Source organism: Enhydra lutris, unplaced genomic scaffold (genome assembly GCF_002288905.1).
Source record: "Enhydra lutris kenyoni isolate GAN:26980312 unplaced genomic scaffold, ASM228890v2 scaffoldscaffold86, whole genome shotgun sequence".
Lineage (NCBI taxonomy): Eukaryota > Metazoa > Chordata > Mammalia > Carnivora > Mustelidae > Enhydra > Enhydra lutris.
Window position 1 is genome coordinate 6,098,411 of NW_019154170.1, and position 21,594 is coordinate 6,120,004.

General features: G+C 62.3%; 2 protein-coding genes across 5 annotated transcripts; one reads left to right on the plus strand and one right to left on the minus strand.

Annotated features, from left to right (window-relative positions):
* The first annotated feature begins 6,601 nt into the window (after window positions 1–6,601).
* Window positions 6,602–10,839, plus strand: LOC111161873 (protease, serine 57). Its single transcript, XM_022525912.1, has 5 exons — window positions 6,602–6,680; window positions 6,936–7,089; window positions 7,368–7,512; window positions 9,155–9,418; window positions 10,519–10,839. The coding sequence occupies exons 1-5, from the start codon at window positions 6,602–6,604 to the stop codon at window positions 10,837–10,839; spliced, it is 963 nt and encodes a 320-aa protein (XP_022381620.1).
* Window positions 10,840–11,416: 577 nt separating this feature from the next.
* On the minus strand, window positions 11,417–17,266 carry LOC111161797 (follistatin like 3). Of its 4 annotated transcripts, XM_022525760.1 has the most exons (5): window positions 17,164–17,266; window positions 15,645–15,830; window positions 13,288–13,503; window positions 12,689–12,916; window positions 11,417–12,598 (listed from the first exon to the last, which is right to left on the minus strand). In XM_022525760.1, exons 1-5 carry the CDS (start codon window positions 17,264–17,266, stop codon window positions 12,543–12,545), a joined length of 789 nt encoding a protein of 262 aa, XP_022381468.1. In that variant the 3' UTR covers window positions 11,417–12,542. The 4 variants fall into 4 exon arrangements, with proteins under 4 accessions (XP_022381468.1, XP_022381467.1, XP_022381466.1 ...); XM_022525759.1 differs by having other exon boundaries at window positions 11,417–12,916; XM_022525758.1 differs by lacking the exon at window positions 17,164–17,266 and having other exon boundaries at window positions 15,645–16,285.
* Between the last annotated feature and the right edge of the window lie 4,328 nt (window positions 17,267–21,594).

A 21,594-nucleotide genomic window follows, 5' to 3' on the forward strand; every position in this document is an offset into this window, starting at 1 on the left:
GTGAAGGCCCTTCCCGCGGCCAGGTGGGGAGTGGATTAAGGACAGCAAAGAGGGGAGACTTGGGAGGCTGAGAAGGGGACTCCCAGGGACAGGATGGAGGCTGGACCCGGCTGAGGCAGGAGGATTCTGGACAGATCTTGAAAGGGGAACCGGCAGGACTGCCACCAGATGGGATGTGGGATAACAGGTATGAGAGTCCCCCTGTCTCCTGGGGAGCCCCCGGAAGGACACAATGACATGGACAGGGTTGGAGGGATGACAAGGGTGACATTGGGTGGAAATCTGGACACCTACATTGGGGTTCAGTGTGAGGCCCAGGGGTAGCAGTGGGGTTCCCCAGCCTGGGGAGGCCTGGGCAAGGTGAGGCCACCCTGGTTCCTTATAGTCTATCCTGAGCTCATCACGTTGCAAGTGTCACCAGGTAGACCCCACAGGCTGGGAGTGAGGCAGGACCTGTCCCCACCGACATGCAGACAGTGGCCCCGACGTCCCGGGTAGGAACCCGGGACACGAGAACACTAGTCCCTGGCCCTGAACACATATGGGGTCTGGAGTGGGGGAAAGTAGAGTCTTCAATAAAAGGAGGTGTGTGCGCAGAGGGAAATAACCTCAAATGAGCCTTGAATGGGGAGGGTCTTTGCCTCTTCCTCTTTGCTGGGAATGTGTACCCCTTCCGCACGAGCACAGTGAGGTGAACTCACACACCGAGAACACACGGAAAAGCCCCGAGAAGTCTCAGGGGTCCCAGGCAGAGAGCCTGTGTGCCCCTGGGTCTATTTCTTAACCTCTCTGGGCTTCCTTCCCCCACCTCCTAGGGCTGCCGGAGGGTGCGAGCGTGCCGGGCACACAAGCTCAGGTTCAGCACTTCTGTGGAGGGCCAGATAGTCGATGTGTTCAGCATTGCGGGCCCCGTGGTCTCTGTCATGAGGAGTCAGCTCTGCCCTTGCAGCGTCCCGGCCACCAGAGCAAGACACAAATGCATCCGTGCGGCCGTGTGCCAATAAAGCTTTATTTACAGAGCAGGTGCCAGGCCAGGTTTGACACCACACCAGGTGCTCAGCAAGAGTGGGGGGGAGTGGTTTCATCACCGCCCTTCTGCCTCCAAGTCCATGGAGCCCACATAGATTTCTCTGGCACCTGCTGTGCCCCTGACCCATTAGGTGCCTGGACACAGAAGCCTCGCCCTGGGACATGGGTGTTTGGGATCTGGAGGTTTGAGGGATTGGTGGGTGCGTTTTTCACAAGAACAGGAGGGAAAGGAGGAGAGTGTACTCCTGGGGAGGGCTGATGGGAGCAATGGTCCCCATCCCCATATTCCTGTGCCTTCCCTGCCCTAACCTTCCCAGGGTGCCCACCTCCCTCAGATCAAAAGCAAGGTCCTTGCAGGGTCCCCGAACACGGGCTCCAATACCCACGGTCTCGGGCAAGTTCCAGGGGACCAGCCTGGAGGCGACGCCCCAGGAGACAGGGACACGGGGCGGGGCAGAGACAGTGAGCAGGCAGCCTGGGCGGCAGGGGAGGCAGGCCTCGGCCAGTAGGTGGGCCAGGGCGTCCTGGGGGCCAGAGCCGAGCTTTCTCTCAGAGAGACCGGAGAGGCCGCGTCACGCATATCCCCTCCTCTCCCTTCAGTGCCCACCGGCAGCCCCCATCCCAGTCTGGATCACTGTACCCTCGGCTGGCCCCTCACTGGGCCATGTGCCCCCACGGTTTCCATGATGACATCCCCCCCTCAACACGCACACACCACTTCCTTGGCCATCTCTGCTCATCCTGGGTGTGGCCACCCCCAGGGCTTGGCCCAGCACCCCTGTCCTGCCGTGAGCTCCAGCCTGCGCCGGACATCCCCTGGGACCCTGGGACTTCGGGGGGGTTCTCACCCCCCAAAGTCCCCTCCTCCCCTGTCCCTGAGTCAGAGACGCCCTTACCTCCCCGGGCTCTGATCCCAGCTCAGGCCTTGTGTCCACGCCGCCCCCGTCACCAGCCCCGCAGTTTCCCGAGTCTCCCTGCCTCTCCTGTGCACGGGACAGCTCTGTCCTAACCTATCCCCATTAGACACCTGCTGTGGCTCTCCAGGGACCTGTGGCCTACCTCCCAGGTCCAGCGGAGCCCTGCCAAGCCTTGCCCTCCCTTCATTCTCCACGCCCCACATCCAGACGCCCCACGTCAGCACCCGCCGCGCCTGCTTCTGGGAGCATCTCCCGCTCTTGCCCATGGTTACTGGGTCTCCCCAGTTCCCAGCTTTAGAGTCCTACCCCCTTCCCTGTCCTTCTCTGGCCACCCTTGTGCCACTTAATACTTCTGGCAGACGGTGTCATCCACCTGGTCCCCCAGGCACGGACCCGTCTTCCCAGCACACACAGCAGGTGCTCAGCAAACACCCACGGGATGACTGGTTTCCAATCTCCCACGGTCCACTTTGAAGTCCTCATAGGGCAGAGGGCACCAATGCCATGCGCAGATGGGCACATGGGGACTCTGCAAGGGGGGCCTCGGGCACCTAGGCCCTTGCTGACCCCCCTCCGACACTCAGAGATGCCCCAGTCACCTGCCAGAGGTGGGGGTGGCTCTAGGGACCCCAGTAATGGCCAAGCTTCTTCCCTCAAAGCCCTCCCCAGGAGGAAAGCAGGAGATATGAGGGTGGACAAGGTGGACAGAGCTGGTGGGGCTCTGACCCCCAGCTTCAGTTTACCCACTGGTTCCCCATGTGCGAGGGACTCACCCCTGCACACCCCTTCCTCAGTTCTCTGCCAGGCCTCTGGGTGCGGGGCCGGGAGAGGTCTAAGAGAGGTAGACGGGTGCATGCGGCCCCTCGCTCGAGAGGGCCCGGAGTCGAGAGGGGCGCTCGCAGGACACGGGACATCACTGGGGGACTGTGTTTACTCCTGAGGCAGCCCGGCATCTGCCGCAAGAAATGAGAAGTGATGTCCTTGGAGCGCTCCTTACAATAACGGACAGAAGTAACGTGTGTGGGTTAAACTAGTGGCCGCGAGGGATCAGCGCCGCTACGAGGCTCTCAAGGGCACCCCCACCTGGGCCAGCCGCTCACGAGCTCTCAGTCCCATAACTTCAACTCTCACAAGCCCCCTGAAGGGGCCGGGAAGGGCTGAGCCAGACAGAAGAGGCTCCGGGGCACCCCCTCCCAGCTTCATGGCCCGAACCCCAGGCCCAGCTCAGGTCAGGCCCTGCACAGAGCCACATGTCAGGAGCCACGACCGCCACTGTCTTCTTGGCCTGCGCCATGGCCCTGGGAGCCCCAGCCTTCGCAGGTGAGAGATGCGGGACTGTTCTCAGTCTCACAAAGCGCGATGCTCTGGCTGAGTCAGCTTTGGGTCCCATCTGCCATTGGGCAGAATCGAAATGCGCTCCTGGGGAGGCTGTGTCCTCTGCACCTGAAAAAGGTGCTCAGAAAAAGAAAGTCATCTGAGAAGTGCCTGGGTGGCTCAGTGGGTTAAAGCCTCTGCCTTCGGCTCAGGTCATGGTCCCCAGGGTCCTGGGATCGAGCCCTCCATCGGGCTCTTTGCTCAACAGGGAGCCTGCTTCCTCCTCTCTCTCTGCCTGCCTCTCTGCCTGCTTGTGATCTCTGTCTGTCGAATAAATAAATAAATGAAATCTTTAAAAAGAAAATAAAAGAAATTAATCTGACCCTGAGTTAAACTCCTCTACATATAAAGAGCACCAGCAAATCAATAACAAAAGTAAGCGTTCAGTAAAGGGAGCTATGAGTATCACTGCTGCCATCACCACCGTTACTGCGGCGGAGTCCGCTCCTACTGGGAGAGCCACCCAAATCCTCCGTGGGAAGACCCTTCAAAGACTCGGGTCCACAGTCTGGGTTTCAGACCCTCTGCTGTGCAGCCCAGACAAGTCAGGCTCCCCTCTCTGGGCCTCCGTTTGGGAAATGGAAAAGCTGAGCCCCAGCCTGCCTGCTCCTCGGGGCGTTGGGGAGCTTGGCTGCTTCGGACCAGGAAGGACGGTTATGTGTCACAAGCGTTCCCCAGATGGGAAGGAAATGGGCCTGGCTGGGGGCGGAATCAGCCTTTGTCAGAGGCAGCAGCCCAGCCTCGTAGTTCCCTCGCTGTGCAACTGCGGCCAAGCCACTTACCCTCTCTGTGCATCGGTTTCTCCACCGGTCATGGGAATAGAAACAACACCAACGTTCCCAAGTGGCTGTAGGACCCCTGCAGCATGGGGTGATGCGCATGTCAGCCCCCCAAGGGAGTGTGGCCTGGGACGACAGCCCCAGTGGCCCAGAGCAGAGTCCCCCATGGCCCCCGAAGACACATCCCCTTCCAGCGGCAGCTGGGCTCTGGGTTGCCACACAGGGTCCAACCCGAGCAGAGACCGCTGTCACAGGGAACTTCCCGCAGGGTCTTGGGGTCATGGTGGCTTCTTCCACTGCTCTGACCTGTCCCCACAGACACAGCGGCTTAGAATGACTTTCCCTTATTACCCAAGCAGTGGGCCTCGCCGCACTGACCTCCGGGGGCCAGGCTGCTGGCTGGGCCGCTCCCTCCGAGCCCGCCTGCTCCACCCCTGCCCCACTGCCTTCGAGGCTCTGGGTCTCATCTGTAAAATGGGAATGACAGCACACAGCAAACCCATGAGATCGGGAACTGGGGCGGGCCAGATATGGCCCCAAAGACGTCCCCGTCCCGGTCCCGGGACCCAGGATATCTCCCCTCCTGCAGCGGAGGGGACCTTGTCAGGGCCCCGAGGTGGGAGTGACCCTGGATTCCCGGGGGACCCAGCGTCCTCACCAGGTCCTCATGAGAGGGAGGCAGAGGGCAGGGGTCCCAGAGACGGGCAGACCCCAAGCTGCTGGTGGGGAGGATGGTGCTGGGGCCGTGGGCCAGGAAAGGGCAGGAGCCAGGTCTCCCTGGGGTCCCGGGGGACCAGCTCTGCCCATGCCGGGGTTTTAGGACTCCTGAGCCCAGAACCATCAGAGAATTGGTGTGTGCTGGTGCGATCCACTGGATGTGCCAGGTGAGTGGGAGGCCGGGCAGCCTCTGGGGTCCACGGCTCCTCACTCCTGTGGCTCTGTCCCACGGGACCAGGGAGGTGGGCTCACGGGGGGCCACGAGATGGTGGCCCCCCGTGAGCCCCTTCATGGCGGCCCTGCAGCTGGTGAAGTCATCTTCCCGTGGCGCCCTGGCCACGTGCTTGCTGGGCCAGAGAGGGGCTGGGGCGGGCTGCAGGCCTGGCATGCTCCAGCCTAGCACACGGTCCCCTTACCGCCCCGAACAGGAAGGTCAGTGTCCCCTGTGCTGTGGGGAGGGCGGACCGCTCACCAGGCTCCCAACACCAGCAAGCTGGACAGTCACCACCTCCAGCGCCCAAAGGGGGCCAGGCCGGCACACGAGGGAAGGGCGCCATGGAGGAGGGTGTGTGAGCCCACCCTCGGCCAGGGGCTCGGGACAAAGCCCGAGTGCACAGCCACATGTCTGCCGCTCATGCCGCTGCTCCTGCTGTCATCCCCGTCTCTCTCCGTCTCTGCCCCCAAGGGTCTCTCCCCACCCCTGCCCCCCAGCTCGCCTCCCCATCTGCCCACACACACTTGCCAGGCTAGACACCCCCACCCCCACGCCCAGGGTGCCTCAGGCCACGACGACCCCCAGCACTGGTAGAGGCCAGCGCACACATCCATGGTCATCGGGGCCCGGACACCCGTGGAGCGTCTGGTGGGGAGCCATCCTGAGGGATGTGCTCTGCACCTTTGCTGACCCTGGGGACTTTGAGGCGTGGACAGGGTGAGCCTGGAACACCCTCCGGGTGGAAACACCGGCCCCCGTGCCTCAGTTTCCCCACCCGACCCCCCAGGCACTCTCTTCTGCTGGGCCCTCCATGCTGTGCAGGCTGAGAGGTACCAGTGGGGGCGGCAGGGCCAGTGCTCTGGTCTTAGCACAGCCTCTGCAAGGGGACGTGTGTCCCGAGGCTTCCCCAGGCCCCGCTGCTAGCACCCGGCTCCCAAGCCCTCAGAAGCCTCTGCCTTGCAGGCCAGGGGATCCCTGTCTATGTCCGTGTCCTCCGGTCGGCTCAAGTGTGCATTAGCCATGACCCCAGATCACCAGCCCATACCCCGTGTCCCTGCAGAACATCAGCACCGTGGGACAGGGGGCTGTGTCCCTGTCTCAGTCTCACCGCAGGCTCCTGCCACAGGCTGGTATACAGTCAGCACTTGATAAATGCAACCCGGCAGCAATAGTCACAGGCCCTGAGGTCTGTGTGGGGCTGCCGACGGGGGGCCAGGCAGCGTGGAGGCCAGACCCCGTTCACCTCCACCCCGGGAGGCAGCCGTGGGCACGGTGCTGCTGGGTGAACTGAGGCACAGAGGGTGAGTGACCGCTGTCGTCACAGGACCCCACAGAGCCGGGCTTTGCCCCTGGCAGGCAGCCTCTCCATCCGCCTGCTCTTCCCCTCGCTGCCCCATTTCCTGAACTCCTGTGGCTTCTCGGAAGCAGCAGGGCAGAACTGGGCGTTGCTGATGGGGCCTGGCCGACCTCTGACCACAGGCCACATCCAGGTTCCCCCTTCCCGGGCCGTTGGTGAGGGTGGGGGCCGTGTCTTGTTGAGCTCTGGAAGGAGCCGCGGGCCTGCGACTACCATGGGCCCCAGGGCAGGGGAGCGGGGTTGCCTGCTGCTGACCGTGGCTGTGGTCCTCACGCTGCCTCTGAGGCCTGCAGGTGAGAGCCCCTGACCGGCTGGATCGTGGCCCCACTTGTCTTCGGGGCCGGGGGCTGGGGTGGAGGCCCCAGGCCCCGGCTTTCTGGGATCCAGACCCCTCCCAGCATGCTTGGGGACCTTCCCCGGGCTCCCTGCCCCCTGCCCATCTCGACCCGCTGGCCCCCACCGCCCCCCACCCCAGCAGGGGCCCCAGCTGTCCATTCCCACCACCCCTCTTCCTGCCCCATCCTGACGCAGTCCCGCCCCACCCGCAGGCTCCTGGGGCGCCCGGATCATTGGGGGTCACGAAGTGACACCCCACTCCCGGCCTTACATGGTGTCTGTGAAATTTGAGGGCCAGCACCACTGTGGGGGCTTCCTGCTCCGAGCCCGCTGGGTGGTCTCCGCAGCCCACTGCTTCAGCCACAGGTGAGCCCACAAGGGGGGGCCCTGCCCCCACCTCCACCGCGGGGGGCGGCTCACCTGATGGCAGCGGGGGCGGGGAGGCTCGGGGTGTGAGGACCACAGCCCGGTGTCCACCCCCAGAACCTTGTTCTGATACCAACGCATGTCTCTGCCCCACGATTTGTGAACACCGTGACTGCGGTGGGAATGGAGACATGCAGGGTCGCGATTGCGGGGCTCTGGTCAGAGTCCCAGAGGCCACCGAGGCCGCGGTCTCGCTCTTAAGCCCCCTGCTCCCACAGGGACCCCCGAGTGGGCCTGGTGGTGCTGGGGGCTCACGTCCTGCGTGCCCCGGAGCCTACACAGCAAGTGTTTGGCATCTCAGCCGTCATCAGGCACCCGGACTACCAGCCCGGCGTCCACGCCAATGACATCTGTCTGCTGCTGGTGAGCTGGGGGGCGGGGAACCGGACTCAGGTCTGGCCTGTCCAAGGCCTCCCCCATGATGGCCCAATGGATATGTTCGAAAACCAGCTGGAAGGATCCCATGAGCACCCAAGTCGGGTCACATCCCTCCTCTGCCCTCCGTGCCTCCCACACCCTCCCCTCAGAGCCCCACTCAGGGTGGACTGAGCAGTCAACACCTCAGCATGCTCAAACCCCCGGGGCTTTGCACAGGCCGTGGCTCCCTCCAGGACACTGCTCCCACAGACCCCACCCGGCTCTCTCCTTCCCTCAACTCTCTCAAGTCTGCTCGAGTATCCCCTTCTCAGGAGGGCCCCTCTGCAAGCTGCCCCTGCCCCCACCGTCTCCCCACCCCTTCCCTCCGGCCCACCTTTCTTGGGTCACCGCCTCCACCTCCAGACTTGGAGGACAGGGGTTTTTATCTCCCTAGTGGCCACTGACAGCCCACAGGAGGCCTGCACATTCAGAAGACATGAGACTCTGATGCACCAGATACTCCAATCCCTGCCCCCCAGGCCCGTTGTGGGTTTTCTGGGCAGGAAGAAGCTCCTCCCATAAGTGTGGGCTTCCCTCCCTGCTACCACAGCGTGCATCCCTTTGGAGTCCCCATGGACCCCTCCTGCTTGGGGGCCGCCCCCATATCTCCCACTCAGGTGCCCAAATTCAATTCCAGGCACCCCAGGAAATTTAAAGGGAAAACACTTCAAACCTGCTCTCCAAATGTGGAGAAAAGTCAAAACCGGGGGACACTCAGCACCACAGAAACAGGTCCCTGGGAACACCAGGGCTTGGGGTGCCGTGTTCTCTTGGCAAAACGAGAAGGGGACAGCGAGTGTCAGCGGCAAACCTCGCATATCGCTCATCTGTGAAACCCCAAAACCTGGAATCCACAGCTCACCCATCCTATTATGCAGCAGGGGAAACTGAGGCTGGGGTATGGTCAGCGGCATGGCTAAGGCTAGGGAGTGAGTACCAAAACCAGGGGCCCAAGTCATTCATTCCATAAACACTGATTGAGCCCGATGTGTGCCGGGCACTGGGGTTAAAGCTGTGAACAAAAGCCCCAGGGCTGCTCCCCTTAGACCCTCTGGTCCAACACGGTGGCAGCTGAGTAAAATGGCCCTGAGGGGGCACAGGGGAGAACAGAGGAGGCTCTGTCCTATCCTGGGAGTCTAGGAAGTCTCCCCTGAGGAGGTAACATCTAAGCTGAGACCTGAAGCCTGGAGAGGAAAGGTGTTTCAGCCTGAAGGGCGGCGGGGGCGGGGGGGGGGGGGGGGGCGCAGGGCGGGACTAGGGACCAGCAGGAAATTCATTCTGCCTGGAGGGGAGGGCCCAACGGTGAGCCAAGAGGTATTGTCCCAAGAACAACAGGGAGCCACAAGAGGGCTTCCAAGCAGAGGAAATGCTGGTTCGAAGAGCACTTCTTTCCAGCCGCGGGGGAGGCCAGTGGCCTGGTCTGAGAGGGTGAGGCCTGATGGGAAGGGCCTCCTGACAGCCTGATGATGGCTGCTACTGATTTCCATCCTTGAGGCCAAGAAGAGACCAGGTGTCATGATGGGTAAACTGAGGTAGGGACACTGATGGGTGGTTGGGGGTAACCCTTAACTCAGAGGTTTCTCTGCAGCTGAACCGCTCTGCTGTCCTGGGTCCCGCAGTAGGGCTGCTGAAGCTGCCGCGGAGAGACGCCAGGCCACTCAAGGCTGGGGCACGGTGCCAGGTGGCGGGCTGGGGCTCCGTATCAGACTTTGAGGACCTGCCGCCCGGGCTGATGGAGGCTGAGGTCCGCATTCTGAGCCTGGACGTCTGCAACAGCTCTTGGAGGGGCCAGCTGAGCCCTGCCATGCTCTGCACCCAAAGTGGGGACCGCCGGCGGCGTGGCTTCTGCTCAGTAAGACACTGTCTCTACCCTGCCTGCCTAGGGTATGGGGAAAATGGATGAGGCCTACAGAGGGGGCGAGAGGTGGGCAGAGGCTTGGGAACTAAGTGCCAGCTCACCTTTGAGACCAGTTGAGACCTCACCTGACACCCTGGAAGGACAAAGAATTTTCCAAGGTCACAGGGCTGTCATGTACAGCCGTGCAGGTTGTACACTGCACAGAGAGCCGCAGATTTGTGTACCCATAAGCAGTGTTCAGTAGCAGGGCAGTATACATCGCAAACAGTCCCTGCTGAGACCCTGTGTGGACTAATGACAGCCCTGGCCCTGATGCTGAGGGAGAAACTCAACCTGGAGGATTTTTTATTCCAGGCGAAGAGTATAGTGATTCAAAACACAGACTCTGGAGTCCAGCTGCCTGGATCCAAATCCAGACTGTGCCACTTCCCAGGTGTGTGGCCTTGGAGAAGTCACCTCACTTCTCTGGACCTTTCTCCATCTGTAAAACTGCCACACTAGTAGTACCTCCTTCATAGGGTCAGAGCTGATTCTAGATTACAGTTAGGGTGATGGGACTGGAGAGGGGAAGGGAGGGGAGAAAGTGGGAATTTTAGGGTAAGTATTCAGGAAGGCTTCTCTGAGGGGAGCACCTTTTGAACTGAGATTTGAAGGAGTCTTGAGGAGATCTGAGGGAAGGTATGCCAGGCAGGGAGACCCATCTCAGGGCTACCATGTACAGCTGTGCTGATCACCTACTGCACAAAGTTCCGCAGACTTGTATTGTTACACCAGCAGCGTTGGGTGGGGACAGTAACAGGTCTCAAGGGTATGGAAACAGCCCAGAGACTGGAGCAAGCTTGGTTTACTTCAGGAACAGCCTGCAAGGTCGGTGGGGCCAAAACCCAGGGAAAGGAGGGTAGACAGATGGGTGAGAGCTGGATGCTCATGGCCCCTGAAGGCTGTAAGTGTGGTTTTTGCTGGAAGAGCACTAGGCGGCCATGGAAGATTTCGAGGCAGGGAGGGTTCTGGTCAGATTTGCGCATAGAAGCCCCTTTAGGGAAAGAGGCCTAGAGATGGACCCCTGACCTTGCCTTTCCTCCCACCCCCCCCAGGCCGACTCTGGGGGGCCCCTGGTGTGCAGGAACCGGGCCCATGGCCTTGTCTCTTTCTCCGGACTCTGGTGTGGCGACCCCAAGACCCCCGATGTGTACACACAGGTGTCTGCCTTTGTGAGCTGGATATGGGATGTGGTTCAAAGGCCCTGGCCCAGCCCCCTGCGCAGCCAACGGAACCACAACAGCACTGGGGATACAGACGGGATGGCGAATGATTCAGACAGCTCCTTCCCCAGAAATCCCATGGCCTGGCACGTCATCCACAGGCCCCCACAGGCCCCGGGGAAGCCTGGTGTGTATGGGGTTGGGGTGGGGTAGGAGACAGCATCCGTTCCAAACGCAAAGGGCCAAAATGACCAAATAAAACGTTAACCGAATAACCAGACGGGACAGCTCATCTCCAGGGTGCGTCCACTCCTTCGAGCTTCTCTTGTGCCTCACCGTGGCTGAGGGTCTGGCTTTGCCACTGCCTCCCTGAGTGACCCGGACCCACTTGCTTCAGGACCCAGGCCCCTCACCACCCTCCCCCAGCCCCCAGCCAGGGCAGCAGCCTCCTGGCCTCTGCCCATGCAGTGCCCCCAACGTGGACCTCCTTCAGCCCCCAGCTAACCACAGCCACCTTGATCCCCTCTTTCATCTCCTGCCCTAGAAAGGCTTCCTTCCTCACCCTGCCCCCCCACCCCGGGGCCACACATCATTGTCCTCAGCTGTCTCCCTGGCTGCTGCTCACAGCCCAGACGTACACACTGAGGCCCAGAGACAGGAGGGGTCTCCCCCACTCACCACACTAACAGCACCCCAGGTGCCTGGGTGGTAGCCCACTACCAAAGGGGGCAGTGCAGAGGCTGAGAGAGAGAGAGAGAGAGAGAGGAAGAGGGAGGGAGGGGAGCAAACCAAGGCTTGGACACTCCAGAGTGGAGTCTTTATTTCTTTGGTGAGGCAGGACCCCAGGCTGGGGGAGATGGCCTTGTCGGGAGCCCAAGGGCACTTCTCAGGGTCACAGGTAAGGCACTTCTGAGGCGCTAGGGGAGGGTGAGCACAGCTGGCCCCGTGTGTCTCTCCCCCAAACTTGGAGCTGTGCTCTTGCCTGCTGGGGGCTCCTGATGTGTGGCCTGAGCCTCTGGCCCCCATACAGTCACGGGGTGGGATTACCCAGCAACAGCCCAGACAGAAGGCAGAGACTCTACCCAAGGCCAGCACCTGCCTGGTGTCAAGACTCCCGAGCCGGCTGCAGGGTGAGGAAGGTCCAGCTGGGCACTGGGCTGAGGCTCCGCCAAGGACCAGTCTCATGGGACCAGGGGTTCTGATCCAGACCTCATCTGCGGATGGGACTGCCAAAACTAGTGTGCTGCTCAGACACGCAGCTCCAGGAGGCAGGGTATGGAGTGGGTCCTGGCACACACACCCCACCCCAGGGCCTGTGGGTGAGCAGGGGCTCCTGTGCCCACGCGGTCCTGCCCTAAGTGCACTGGGCACCACTGGACATAACGCTCTGGCCCGAGGCCCGTGTCAGGAGACACAGATAGCGGCCCCTCCCTTCACCCTGTCCAGGGGACAAGCTGGGTTTTCCTAAGGGGCCACCACAGGACGTAATCGGGAAACAAGGGCAGGATGGCAGGTAGCCCCGGCGTCCTCGAGCTGGCTGGGGACGATGGCTGCTTCCTCGGCCTGTCTTGAGGCCTGGGCAGGTTCTGAGGCTCACTTACACACCCAGGCCTTAGTCCCAGTCTGTAGTCTAGAAGGCTGGGGTGCTTCTTCACTAATTGTCGGCAGGAGTGAGTCCCCAGCCCTCTCCGTGGCAGCGATAATTAAGTTATCCCCTAGAGCAGAAGCAGCGGGGGTCCTCCTGGGCAGCTCCGAGCCACAGTCCCAGGCCTCCTCCCCCAATCCTTCCAACGTATCGTCAGGGGGCTCCCGGTCCAGGCTCTGGGGAGCGTCCATGGAACATAAATTAGACTCGGCTGCAGCAATAAATAAAGCGGGGAGGCCTTGAACGCCAGGCCCAAGTCGGCCACACAGGCTCACACGAAGTTCTCCTCCTCCTCCTCCGACTCTGCGTTTGACGGCCCAGGGGCGCCTGCAGAGCGGGGGGGAAGAAAAGAAAAATGGGGGCGCGGAGAGGGGCGGGACGCTGGACCCCGCCACCGCTCCCCGCTCCGCGCCGCACCTGCACAGCTGCCCGGGTGGCGCACGCCGATAGAGCGGCCCAGGAAGCAGGTGGCCTGGCGGAGGTGACACGAGGACATGTAGGTGACGTTGTTGTTGCCGCAAAGCTCCTGGCCGGGGCTGGAGGGCGCGGGACAGGGCGCCGCGCGACACACCACGCAGTGAGCACTACCCGTCTGGTCCACCACGCACGACTGCGGCCGCGGGCACAGCACGTGCGCGCACGACTCTGCGAGCGGGGCGCGGGGGCGGGTCAGGGGCGCGGTCGGGCCGCAGGCAGGCTCCACCCAGACCCCGCCCCCGGGCGAAAACCACACCCCTTCCGCGCGCCTCGCCCGCACTTCGGCCGCACCCAAGCCCCGCCCCTCTGGCCGCGTCCGCAAGCCCCGCCCTGAGTCACGCACTCCTATCTTCCACCCCACGTGAGCCCCAGACCTCCCCTTCCAAAACCGCACCCCGGTTTTCCTCATTCCGGCCGACCCAAAGCTGACCCAATCCAGAGGCGCCCTCCCGGGAAGCCAGCTATTAGGCCCCGCCCCGCCCGCCGGCCCCGCCCCGCCCGCCGGCCCCGCCCCGCCCGCCGGCCCCGCTCCCACGTACTGCGGCAGCGTCCCGGGTACATGACGCGCAGGTCCGGGTGGCCGCGGCAGCGCGCGGCGCGCAGCTCGCACTCGTCGCGGTAGGTGGCGCCGTCCGAGCCGCAGACCTGCAGGCGCGCCGGGAGCCCCGCGCAGTCGGGCGCGCACTCGCAGCGCGGGCGGCCCCCCTGCATGCGGCATGCCTTGCCGGGGCCGCACTCCACGCCCTCGCACGAATCTGCGGACACAGGGCACGCGCGCATGGGATGGGGGCGCGTGGCCGAGGCCGGAGGTCCGCGGAGCCCCGGTCCCCTCTTCGGAGGCTGGAGGCCGCGCGGAGCCGGGGCCGGGCCGGAGCCGGGGAGCACAGGCGAGGGCGGCTGGTTCGGGCTGTGCGTGCGGGATCCGTTGGGGACGAGATCAGCCCTGGGCCGGGTGGGGCGGGAGTCGAGGCTGGGGCTCTGGAGGCGGGGCTCAGAGTGGGCGGGAACGGGGCGGTGGGGGGGGTGTCTGCCCGGAATCGGGGGGTTCGGGAACGAGCTTCCAGGGCCCGGTCCCGCTCGCGCTCCGCAGCTGGGCCACCCGCTCGGGCTGGCGCCTGTTCCCTGATCTACGCGCCGGGAAGGGACGGCCGGCGGGGGCCCCGGCTGCGTCAGCGGAGGGGGGCCCCGCTGGGTCCGTGCGCGGGTCTGGGGAGGACGGGCAGCGTCCGTTCCCCGGGCCTGCCAGGACCAACCCCGAGGAGGCGTCGGGGAGGGCGGGGCGTTGGCACTGGGCCCTGAGGCTCATTTCCTGGGGAGGGGGCTTCCCACATCCCGGGCCTGATGAACCAGGGGTTACCCCTGCCCCCCCCCATTTCTCAGGCAGGGAAACAGGCCTGGGCAGGGCAATTCTCTCTCTGAGGTCTCCAACTCCACCCAGCACCCCTCTCCCCGGACCTTGGGAAATGCAGACCAGACTCAGCCCCAGCCCCACTGATGGGCGGCTCCCCTTACAGACCTTCCCAGGCTCATTGCAGTCTCCCAGCCACCCCCACCCCACGAGGTGATGCCGTCTTGTCAGCATTTTACAAAAGGGAGAAACTGAGGCCCCGTCACAGCTGTGAGTGGACGCGAGCCAAGGGCTCCTCCAAACGAAAACTCCAGGCCAGACCCCAGATGGCCCCCTCCCCAGTTCTGTTGCTTGTGGTCCTGGAGGGCAGACTCGAGCTCTTGAGTTCAGCCTCAATTTCCCCGTGTGTAAAGTGAGGCTGACTGGGGAAGCGTGCGCATAAAATGAGAGTGTGTGCTGGCGCCCCCATGTCACCCCTGCCAGGGCATGTGGGCCGCACCTGGGCACCTCCCATACTGCTTGCCCACACACACATCTGGAAACACTCCCCCTGGGTGGCTTCACAAGCAGGAACGGAAGTGGGAGAACTGAGTTGCCTTCCCCAAGGCCAGATGAGATGGGGGGGCGGGATGACCTGGACCTTATGCCTAGGCCCGCCGATTTTTTAGGTCTGCTCCCTCCAGAACCGCCGCTGGGTCCTCCCAGAGCCCAGCGGCGGTTCCGGAGGGAGCCAGGGCAGATGGCAGTGAGCCAAGACCACCCAGCCAGACTGATCAGACTGGTCACATCCCAGTGACCAGCTGGGCTCTCAGCTTGGCCCCCAGCGGCAGTCTCCTCCCTGCACTGGCCCCACCCACTAGGGCCCGATCCCATACTGTCTCCAGCTAGCAAACTCCTTATGACGCCCCAGCACCCTAGTACTAATGCCCCCCTCCTTCAAGCCATGGCCCCACACCACCTCTGGGCCCCTGCATGTCCGGCCCAGACCACAGGCCCGGGAGGGCCCCAGCCCCTCTCCAAGGCCGAGCACGTGTCTTGGCTCATTCATGCATTCGGCCCTCAAGGAGTTCCTAGTCTGATGGAGGAGGCAGCCGAGAACACTTCTCAGAACATGGTCCAGAAGGCGCATGCTTGTTAAAACACGCATCTCTCGTCCCAGCACAGATCCTTGGAATCTCAGGGGCTATGGGCAGACGAAGTGTTGGGAACACTGACTGGGGGACGAGGCGACAGAGCCAAGCGGCCGGTCGAGAAAGCCCACCGTCCCCAGAGTCAGGTGTGAGTCCAGTGCATTTCTCCCAGGTGGGGTGCAGGAGGGAAAGCTCACCCCGGCAGGCCAGAAACGAGGCTGGGGAGCCCTCAGAGTTTCTTCCTGAGTCCTCAGATGATGGAGGCTGAGGCCGGGGAACCTCAAGTCCCCAGCCTCTCTCTGAACCCTGGATTCCCTCCACAAACACTCAGCCTCCTTCTGCATACCCTTGAGATGGGGAGCTCATTCCCAGTTGTCCCCCAGTGACCCTGACCTGTGGCTGACGCCCATGGTCTCACCTTTGCAGGGGAGGCAGTGGACGAGGCCCAGGAAGCCCAGGAGGCTGATCTTGTTCCCCGGGTGAGTGAAGTTGGACCAAGCAGTGTCAATGCTGCTGGAGGCACAGCACTCCGCTTGGCTGACGTCGGTCTTCAGCACCAGGCTGCACGTGGCCTCTCGACCCTGCTGCAGCCAGCACACGCCACCTGTGCACCGGAGGGCGGTCACTGCCACACCAGGGGTGCCCTCCTGCACCACTCCCAACACCCAGCTCCCGGCCCTGGGGGCTGCATACAGTTGGTGCTCAGTAACTACAGAGGGATGATTTGCTCCCAAGCTGGGAAGGAGGGCCAGAGACCTGCACTGGGTGCTCCCATCCCAGCTCAGCTCTGGATCCTTTTGCCATCCTTCTGGGATTCCTTGTCTTCTCGGAGCTCCACCCCCCACACAACCCCAACTCGTGGTGGGAAGCTCTTCCCACCTTCTGTCGCTCCAGGCCCCCAGGCCCAGGCCTGGCATCCTGCCCAACCAGCCAAACGCCCAGAGCTGGACGTGTCAGGGTCAGTGGGCCCTGCAGCCGCCTCTCCGCCTCTGCCCTCTGTCTAGACAGCACCCGAGGGCACGCAGAGCCCCCCTCGCCTGGCAGCCCCCCCCTTGCCTGGCCCGCCTCTTACTCACTCCAACTTGGGAACATTCCCCTTGCATGAGCTCACCATCTCCCTGGGGACACGGCCTTCGGGGAGGGGGCTCAGCTCTCCCCTTCGAGCGGGGCTGGGGTGGGGCTGCTGGCTGGGGTGGACAGGCAGAGAGGCCTCAGTTTCTGCACTCTAAATGGGGGCAGGAGAGGCCACAGCCCCCAGCCCAGAGAGTTCACTGGTTCCCAGGCGCTGTGCTGAGCGCCTTACAGGGACCCGCTCTGGGAGCTCAGCACCTTGGCACCCATCTTACAAAATGAGAAACTGAGGCCAGGACTGGGGCTGTTCCTTGCCCAGCATCCCCCAACAAGCGGCTGCTGTGGGATTCCAACAGCCCATTTATCTAAGCCAAACCTGGGGAAGATATGAGACCTCAGGTGGAAGTCCTGGGTCCAGCCACCCAGCCCCACCTCTCCGGGTCTTCAGGACTCAAGTGGTTCAGGTTCGAGTCCTGAGTTTGCCACTTATAAGCTGGGTGACCCTGCACCTCAGTTTCCCCATCTGGGAAATGGGCATGATGAGCGCACACGCACAGTTGGGCTATGGTATGCATTCTCGGAGGGTTAGACACAGCACCCAATAAATGTCAGCAGTCATTGTGACTACTCCTCTTGACCATTGTGAAAGAGCCACATCTGCTGACCTCGTGGTGACCCTTCTTCAGGCCCTTTGGGGCTGGGGGAGGGGAGCCCCAAGCCCTCCCAGACTGAACCTGAGGAGGCCTCCCATCACCAGCCGCCACCGCCGCCGCGCCCCCCCCCCACATCTCCCCCAAGGCCAGCATTCCCGGGCAGGCCCACGTGGGTGGCCCACCCCGTCCGCCCCTTCCGGCCGCCCCACTCACCGGGCGCGGGGTCCCCCGAGCCCACGGAGCCCACGAAGCCCACGGCCCAAGCTAGGGCCCCCCAGGGCAGTGGCCACAGTGGCCCCGGCGTCCCGGGACGCATGGCGGACGCAGAGACGGCGTCGGACGCGCGGGCGGGCGGCTGGGAGGGCGGCGGCACCGACTTCGCAGCGCGCGGCGGCCGGGCGCTCCCTATAAAGGTCCCGCGGGCTGCGGGCGGGGCGGGGCCGGGGCGGGGCGGGGCGCGAGGCCGTGTCGCGCCCGGTGTGTGCAAGGGCTGGGCCTGGCCACCCCGAGGACAGCTGCGGGGGTGGGGCGGGGGTCAGCCCCGGGAGCCCGAGGCTCGGGGAAGGTGTCCCTGTGGCCAGCGCCAGGGGGGCCAGACCGTGATTTACGGGGCTTACCCTGCGTTTACGGGGAGGGGGTGTCTTCAGCCGGAGGGCTGCGGCTGAGGAGCTGGAGACCCACGGGGAGCGGGTCTGCGGATCCGTGTATCACGTCGTGGTTTGCAAGTGGTCGCTCATGCGGCCCAGGCGCGATCTGGGCCCCTAACCTCCTCCCCGGCCCTAGGCGCCCACACACTCCAGAGACCTCAGCCGCAGCAACACCCACCCACTCACGCCCCGGGGCCCCTGGCCGCTGGAGCCCGTGGGCTCGGCTGGGTGCGAGCAGGCACGGGTGGGCGGGGGCTGGCTGGCCGCGGAGGCGGAGGGGTGCGGGGTGCGGCAGCAGGAGACCCAGAGCCACAAATGGCCCCGGCGTCGGGGACATAGGGGAGCCTTAAGCAGCACTTGCAGAGTGTGCCCCCGTCCCCCAGCCTGGTCTTTGGGAGATGGCACCAACCCCCACCCCCACCCCCAGACCTTTGCACGTTGTCCTCCCAGGCCACATCGGAAAGCCCTTACTGGCTTCGGGTTTTTTCCTCTCCTCAGGTCCTGTGCTCCTTGTACCCGGAGCCCTCCGCCTCCGGGAGTCCCAGCCTTCCCACAATCTGTGACAGTGACGCCGCACAGCAGCATGGTCCTGGAAAGAACTGAATCCACTGGGGGGCGGGTCAGCCCGATGTTCCTCCTCTTTGGGAGTTCATCCCTCCTATCTGTGGGTCTCCCTGCCCCCAATTGTCAGGGCCCTCTCCGAATGTTCATGGGTCCTGTACAGCCCCTCTCTGTTTGAATTTGTAAGAAATCAAGACAGTCTCCTATGGCAAGGGTTGTTGGGGGTGCTGGGGTGCCAGAATGACCAAGGCTGACCCAGTCTTGTCATCACCAAGCCCGCGGTTTGTAAGGGCTGGAAAAACAAAATACAGAGACGAACAAGTTAATAGATAACTTTGAAGAGTGGCAATGCTTTCAGGAACATAAAAAAGACGAGAGCGATGGGGTCTTTCACGGGCGGTGACCTGCTGTTGCTGCATCACCCCCTCCCCGCCCCCAGCCCCAGGTGCGGAAGCCAAAGATTCCAGACCTCCCACGTGCATGCGATCTGCCACCGAGTAGGCCACGCCGGGACCCCTTCCTCCATGTCAGCAGCTCATCTTGCCCCATGTGCCCCCACCAGTGGCCAGGGGCCACGCTCCTGCCCAGTGGCACTGAGGGAGGACACCCAGCCGTCTTGGCCTGTCCTTGATCTCTGACTGTGTGAGGGGATTCTCCCCTGGCTGGGGGGTGGGGCAGGGATGGGACCTGATGTTCTCATCAAGGGTGTGCCAGAGCCAGACACTGCGACCTTGGCCGAGACCTGGCCCTGCCATGGCTCAGCTGCCCCAGCCTGGGTGGTACACACCAAAGGGTTATTGTCAGCCTGGCGTGGGCTCTGAACTGAGAGTAGTTGCCAGCAGCTCCTGCCCCCACCCGACCTGGCATGTCTCCCCAACCCAGAGGCCATGTGCTAGGTGACCTAAAGCAAGTCACTGGCCCTCACTGAGGAGCCCTCTTTTCATGCCCTCCTCTCCACCCTGAACTGGCCTCAGCCCCATCCCTGGCAGCCCGCTTCCTACCACAGCTGTCTACCATAAGGCTCCTCCCCAGCTCAGACATCCACCAGGACTCCCCACGGCCCTAGGCTTCACTCCTCCAGACCCCACAGAAAACAGGCCATGACCATCCAGAGCGATCAGAGTTCTGATGGAGGGCGCTAGGCCTAGTGCAGACTGGGGAGGTCAAGGCTGACTTCTTAGAGGAGGAGGACATTTAAATCACACTAGACTAAACAATGGTGAGGAAAGGGGCACGGGGACAGAAGTGGTCGGATGTTCGTGCTATGGGTAAGACAAAGCCCGCCTCAAACGTTTGGTTGGGGAGAGGGTCCTGGATGGCACAGGTGGGCCCAGTGGAATCAGAGGGTCATCAAAAGCAGAGACCATTTCCCTCGGTGGTCAAAGAGATGCATGTGACCTGCCGTTGCCGGCCATGGACAAAGAGGGAGGACCCTCGAACCCAGGAGGGTTCCAGCCTCCAGAAGCTGGAAAAGCGTAAGTCAGTCAGAGAAGGACAAATAGCATACAATCGCAAACCATAAAAGTTTTCTTTTTTTTCCTGTTTTTGGTAGACTCCATGCCCAACATGGGACTTGAACTCAGAACCCTGAGACCAAGAGTTGCATGCTCTACAGACTGAGCCAGCCAAGCGCCCCTAAGAGACTGTTAACTGTAGAGAACAAAGTGAGAGTTGATGGAGGGAGGTGGTGGATGATGGGCATGAAGGAGGGCACTTGCTGGGGTGTCTGGGGGGCTCAGTTGGTTAAGTAGCTGCCTTTGGCCCAGGTCATGATCTCAGGGTCCTGGGATCGAGCCCTGTGTTGGGCTCCACGCTCAGTGGGGAGTCAGCTGGGGTTCTCTCTCTCCCTCCCCCTCTTCTTCCCCCAATTTTGCACTCTCATTCTTGCTCTCAAATAAAGAAAATCTTCAGAGAATTTAAAGAGTAGAAGCTGGAAAAGCAAGAACAGACCCCCCCACCCCCGAGACTCCAGAAGGAATTAGACTGTACCAATACCTTGATTTTAGTTCAGTGAGACCCATGTTGGACTTCTGACCTCCAGAACGAGAAGAGGAAAAGTTGTGTTGTTTTAAGTTGCCAAGTAGGGGGCAATTTGTCACAGAAGCAGTAGGCAGGCTGTACAAATTGGGCCTAGTGCCACAGCGATAGGGTCCCTGTTGGCTGGAGACAAACAGGGGAGTGAACACAAGCATGAAGGCAGGTGGCAGAGCAGAGGCCCTGGGAGCAGCAAGGCTGTGGGGCCTGCAAGGAGGTGACCTTGAGGCCTGCAGGGAGAAGGACCCTTCTGGTGGAAGCCTGGTACAGGATGTGCACCTTGGCCAGACCACGTGTGACCTCTCTGTGCCCCATTTTCTCATCTGTAAAATGGGCACAAATCCTGTTACTGCCGATTCCAGCCAGGATGCTAGGGACAGTGCATGGTGCACAGCAGGGGCGTGACATGTGTGTACAGATACTTATTGATTAGCAGATAGGTGTTTGTCCAGGGGAGATGCCTGATGAGTTTCCTTTGCCACTCACCGTGATGCCGTGAGACAGGCTTCCATTATACAGAGGGTGGAGGAAGGAAAGTGACTTTCTGGCAATCACAAAGCCCCACGTTTTTAAGACTGGCATCACTACCAGATAAGCAAGATTCCAGGACCCATGTGCTGAGCTGTGGGGCAATGCCCTCCTATTCCGGACTGGACAATGATGGCCAGCCCCCAGACTGTGGCTGGCATCGCCCCTCTTCTGGTCCCAGCACCAGATTTTCCTTGGAGTAATCACCTCCTGTGCTCCCAACCTGAAGGATCCCAGGAGTGGGCACCAACCCAGGCTGAACCAATTAGGGTCATCTAGCATTCAGCAAACCAGGAGGAGTCAGCTCTGAGATTTTTTTTTCTGGGAAAGAGACCCTCACTTCCTGCCTGAGCTGAGGGGTGTGAGCCTGAGCTGCTGGTGGCTCCTACCAAGGGCCAGGGAGAAGCCAGGCCAGGGAGACACTGAGCCAAGAGGGGCAGCAGAAATTCCCTGTACTGTGGTTGGAAGTCCTGGATCCAGCTGTGCCTGAACTCCTCCACCCCAAGAAGATGAAGTCCATTTAAGCTGAGTGTCCGTCACTTGCAGTGAACAAAACCAGCTTTCACTAAGCCCGCTTACATTTTATTCAAGTCGAGGCTTTAGGACCCAGAGCCGCGGATCCACAGGGGCTGTAGGAGTCACCCACACGGAAGTGCCCATCTTTGCCTCCAGGATATAACCCCAGAGCTCTCAGGGTCACCTCCTCCCACCGTCCTCAATCGGAAGGAGGCCTGCGACAGACCCCTCATCAACGAAAGGTCTGCTGGCCATGCGCGAGGACCGGCCGCGGTCAGGGCTCCGGCAAGCAGAGCCTCGCAGGTTCTCTCATGGGGCGTGTGATGCTGACAGCCACGGCAGCCACCGAAGCCTCGCG

Excerpts from the sequence above, each read along its gene's own strand:
- LOC111161873 (XM_022525912.1), top strand. The coding sequence starts at position 6,602 with ATGGGCCCCAGGGCAGGGGAGCGGGGTTGCCTGCTGCTGACCGTGGCT. Across the intron at positions 7,090-7,367 it reads GCCCACTGCTTCAGCCACAG|GGACCCCCGAGTGGGCCTGG; the intron begins GTGAGCCCACAA and ends CTGCTCCCACAG. Across the intron at positions 7,513-9,154 it reads ATGACATCTGTCTGCTGCTG|CTGAACCGCTCTGCTGTCCT; the intron begins GTGAGCTGGGGG and ends GTTTCTCTGCAG.
- LOC111161797 (XM_022525757.1), bottom strand. The coding sequence starts at position 16,143 with ATGCCAGGCCTGGGCCTGGGGGCCTGGAGCGACAGAAGGTGGGAAGAG. Across the intron at positions 13,504-15,644 it reads CCACTGCCTCCCCTGCAAAG|ATTCGTGCGAGGGCGTGGAG; the intron begins GTGAGACCATGG and ends CTGTGTCCGCAG. Across the intron at positions 12,917-13,287 it reads GTACCCGGGACGCTGCCGCA|AGTCGTGCGCGCACGTGCTG; the intron begins GTACGTGGGAGC and ends CCCCGCTCGCAG.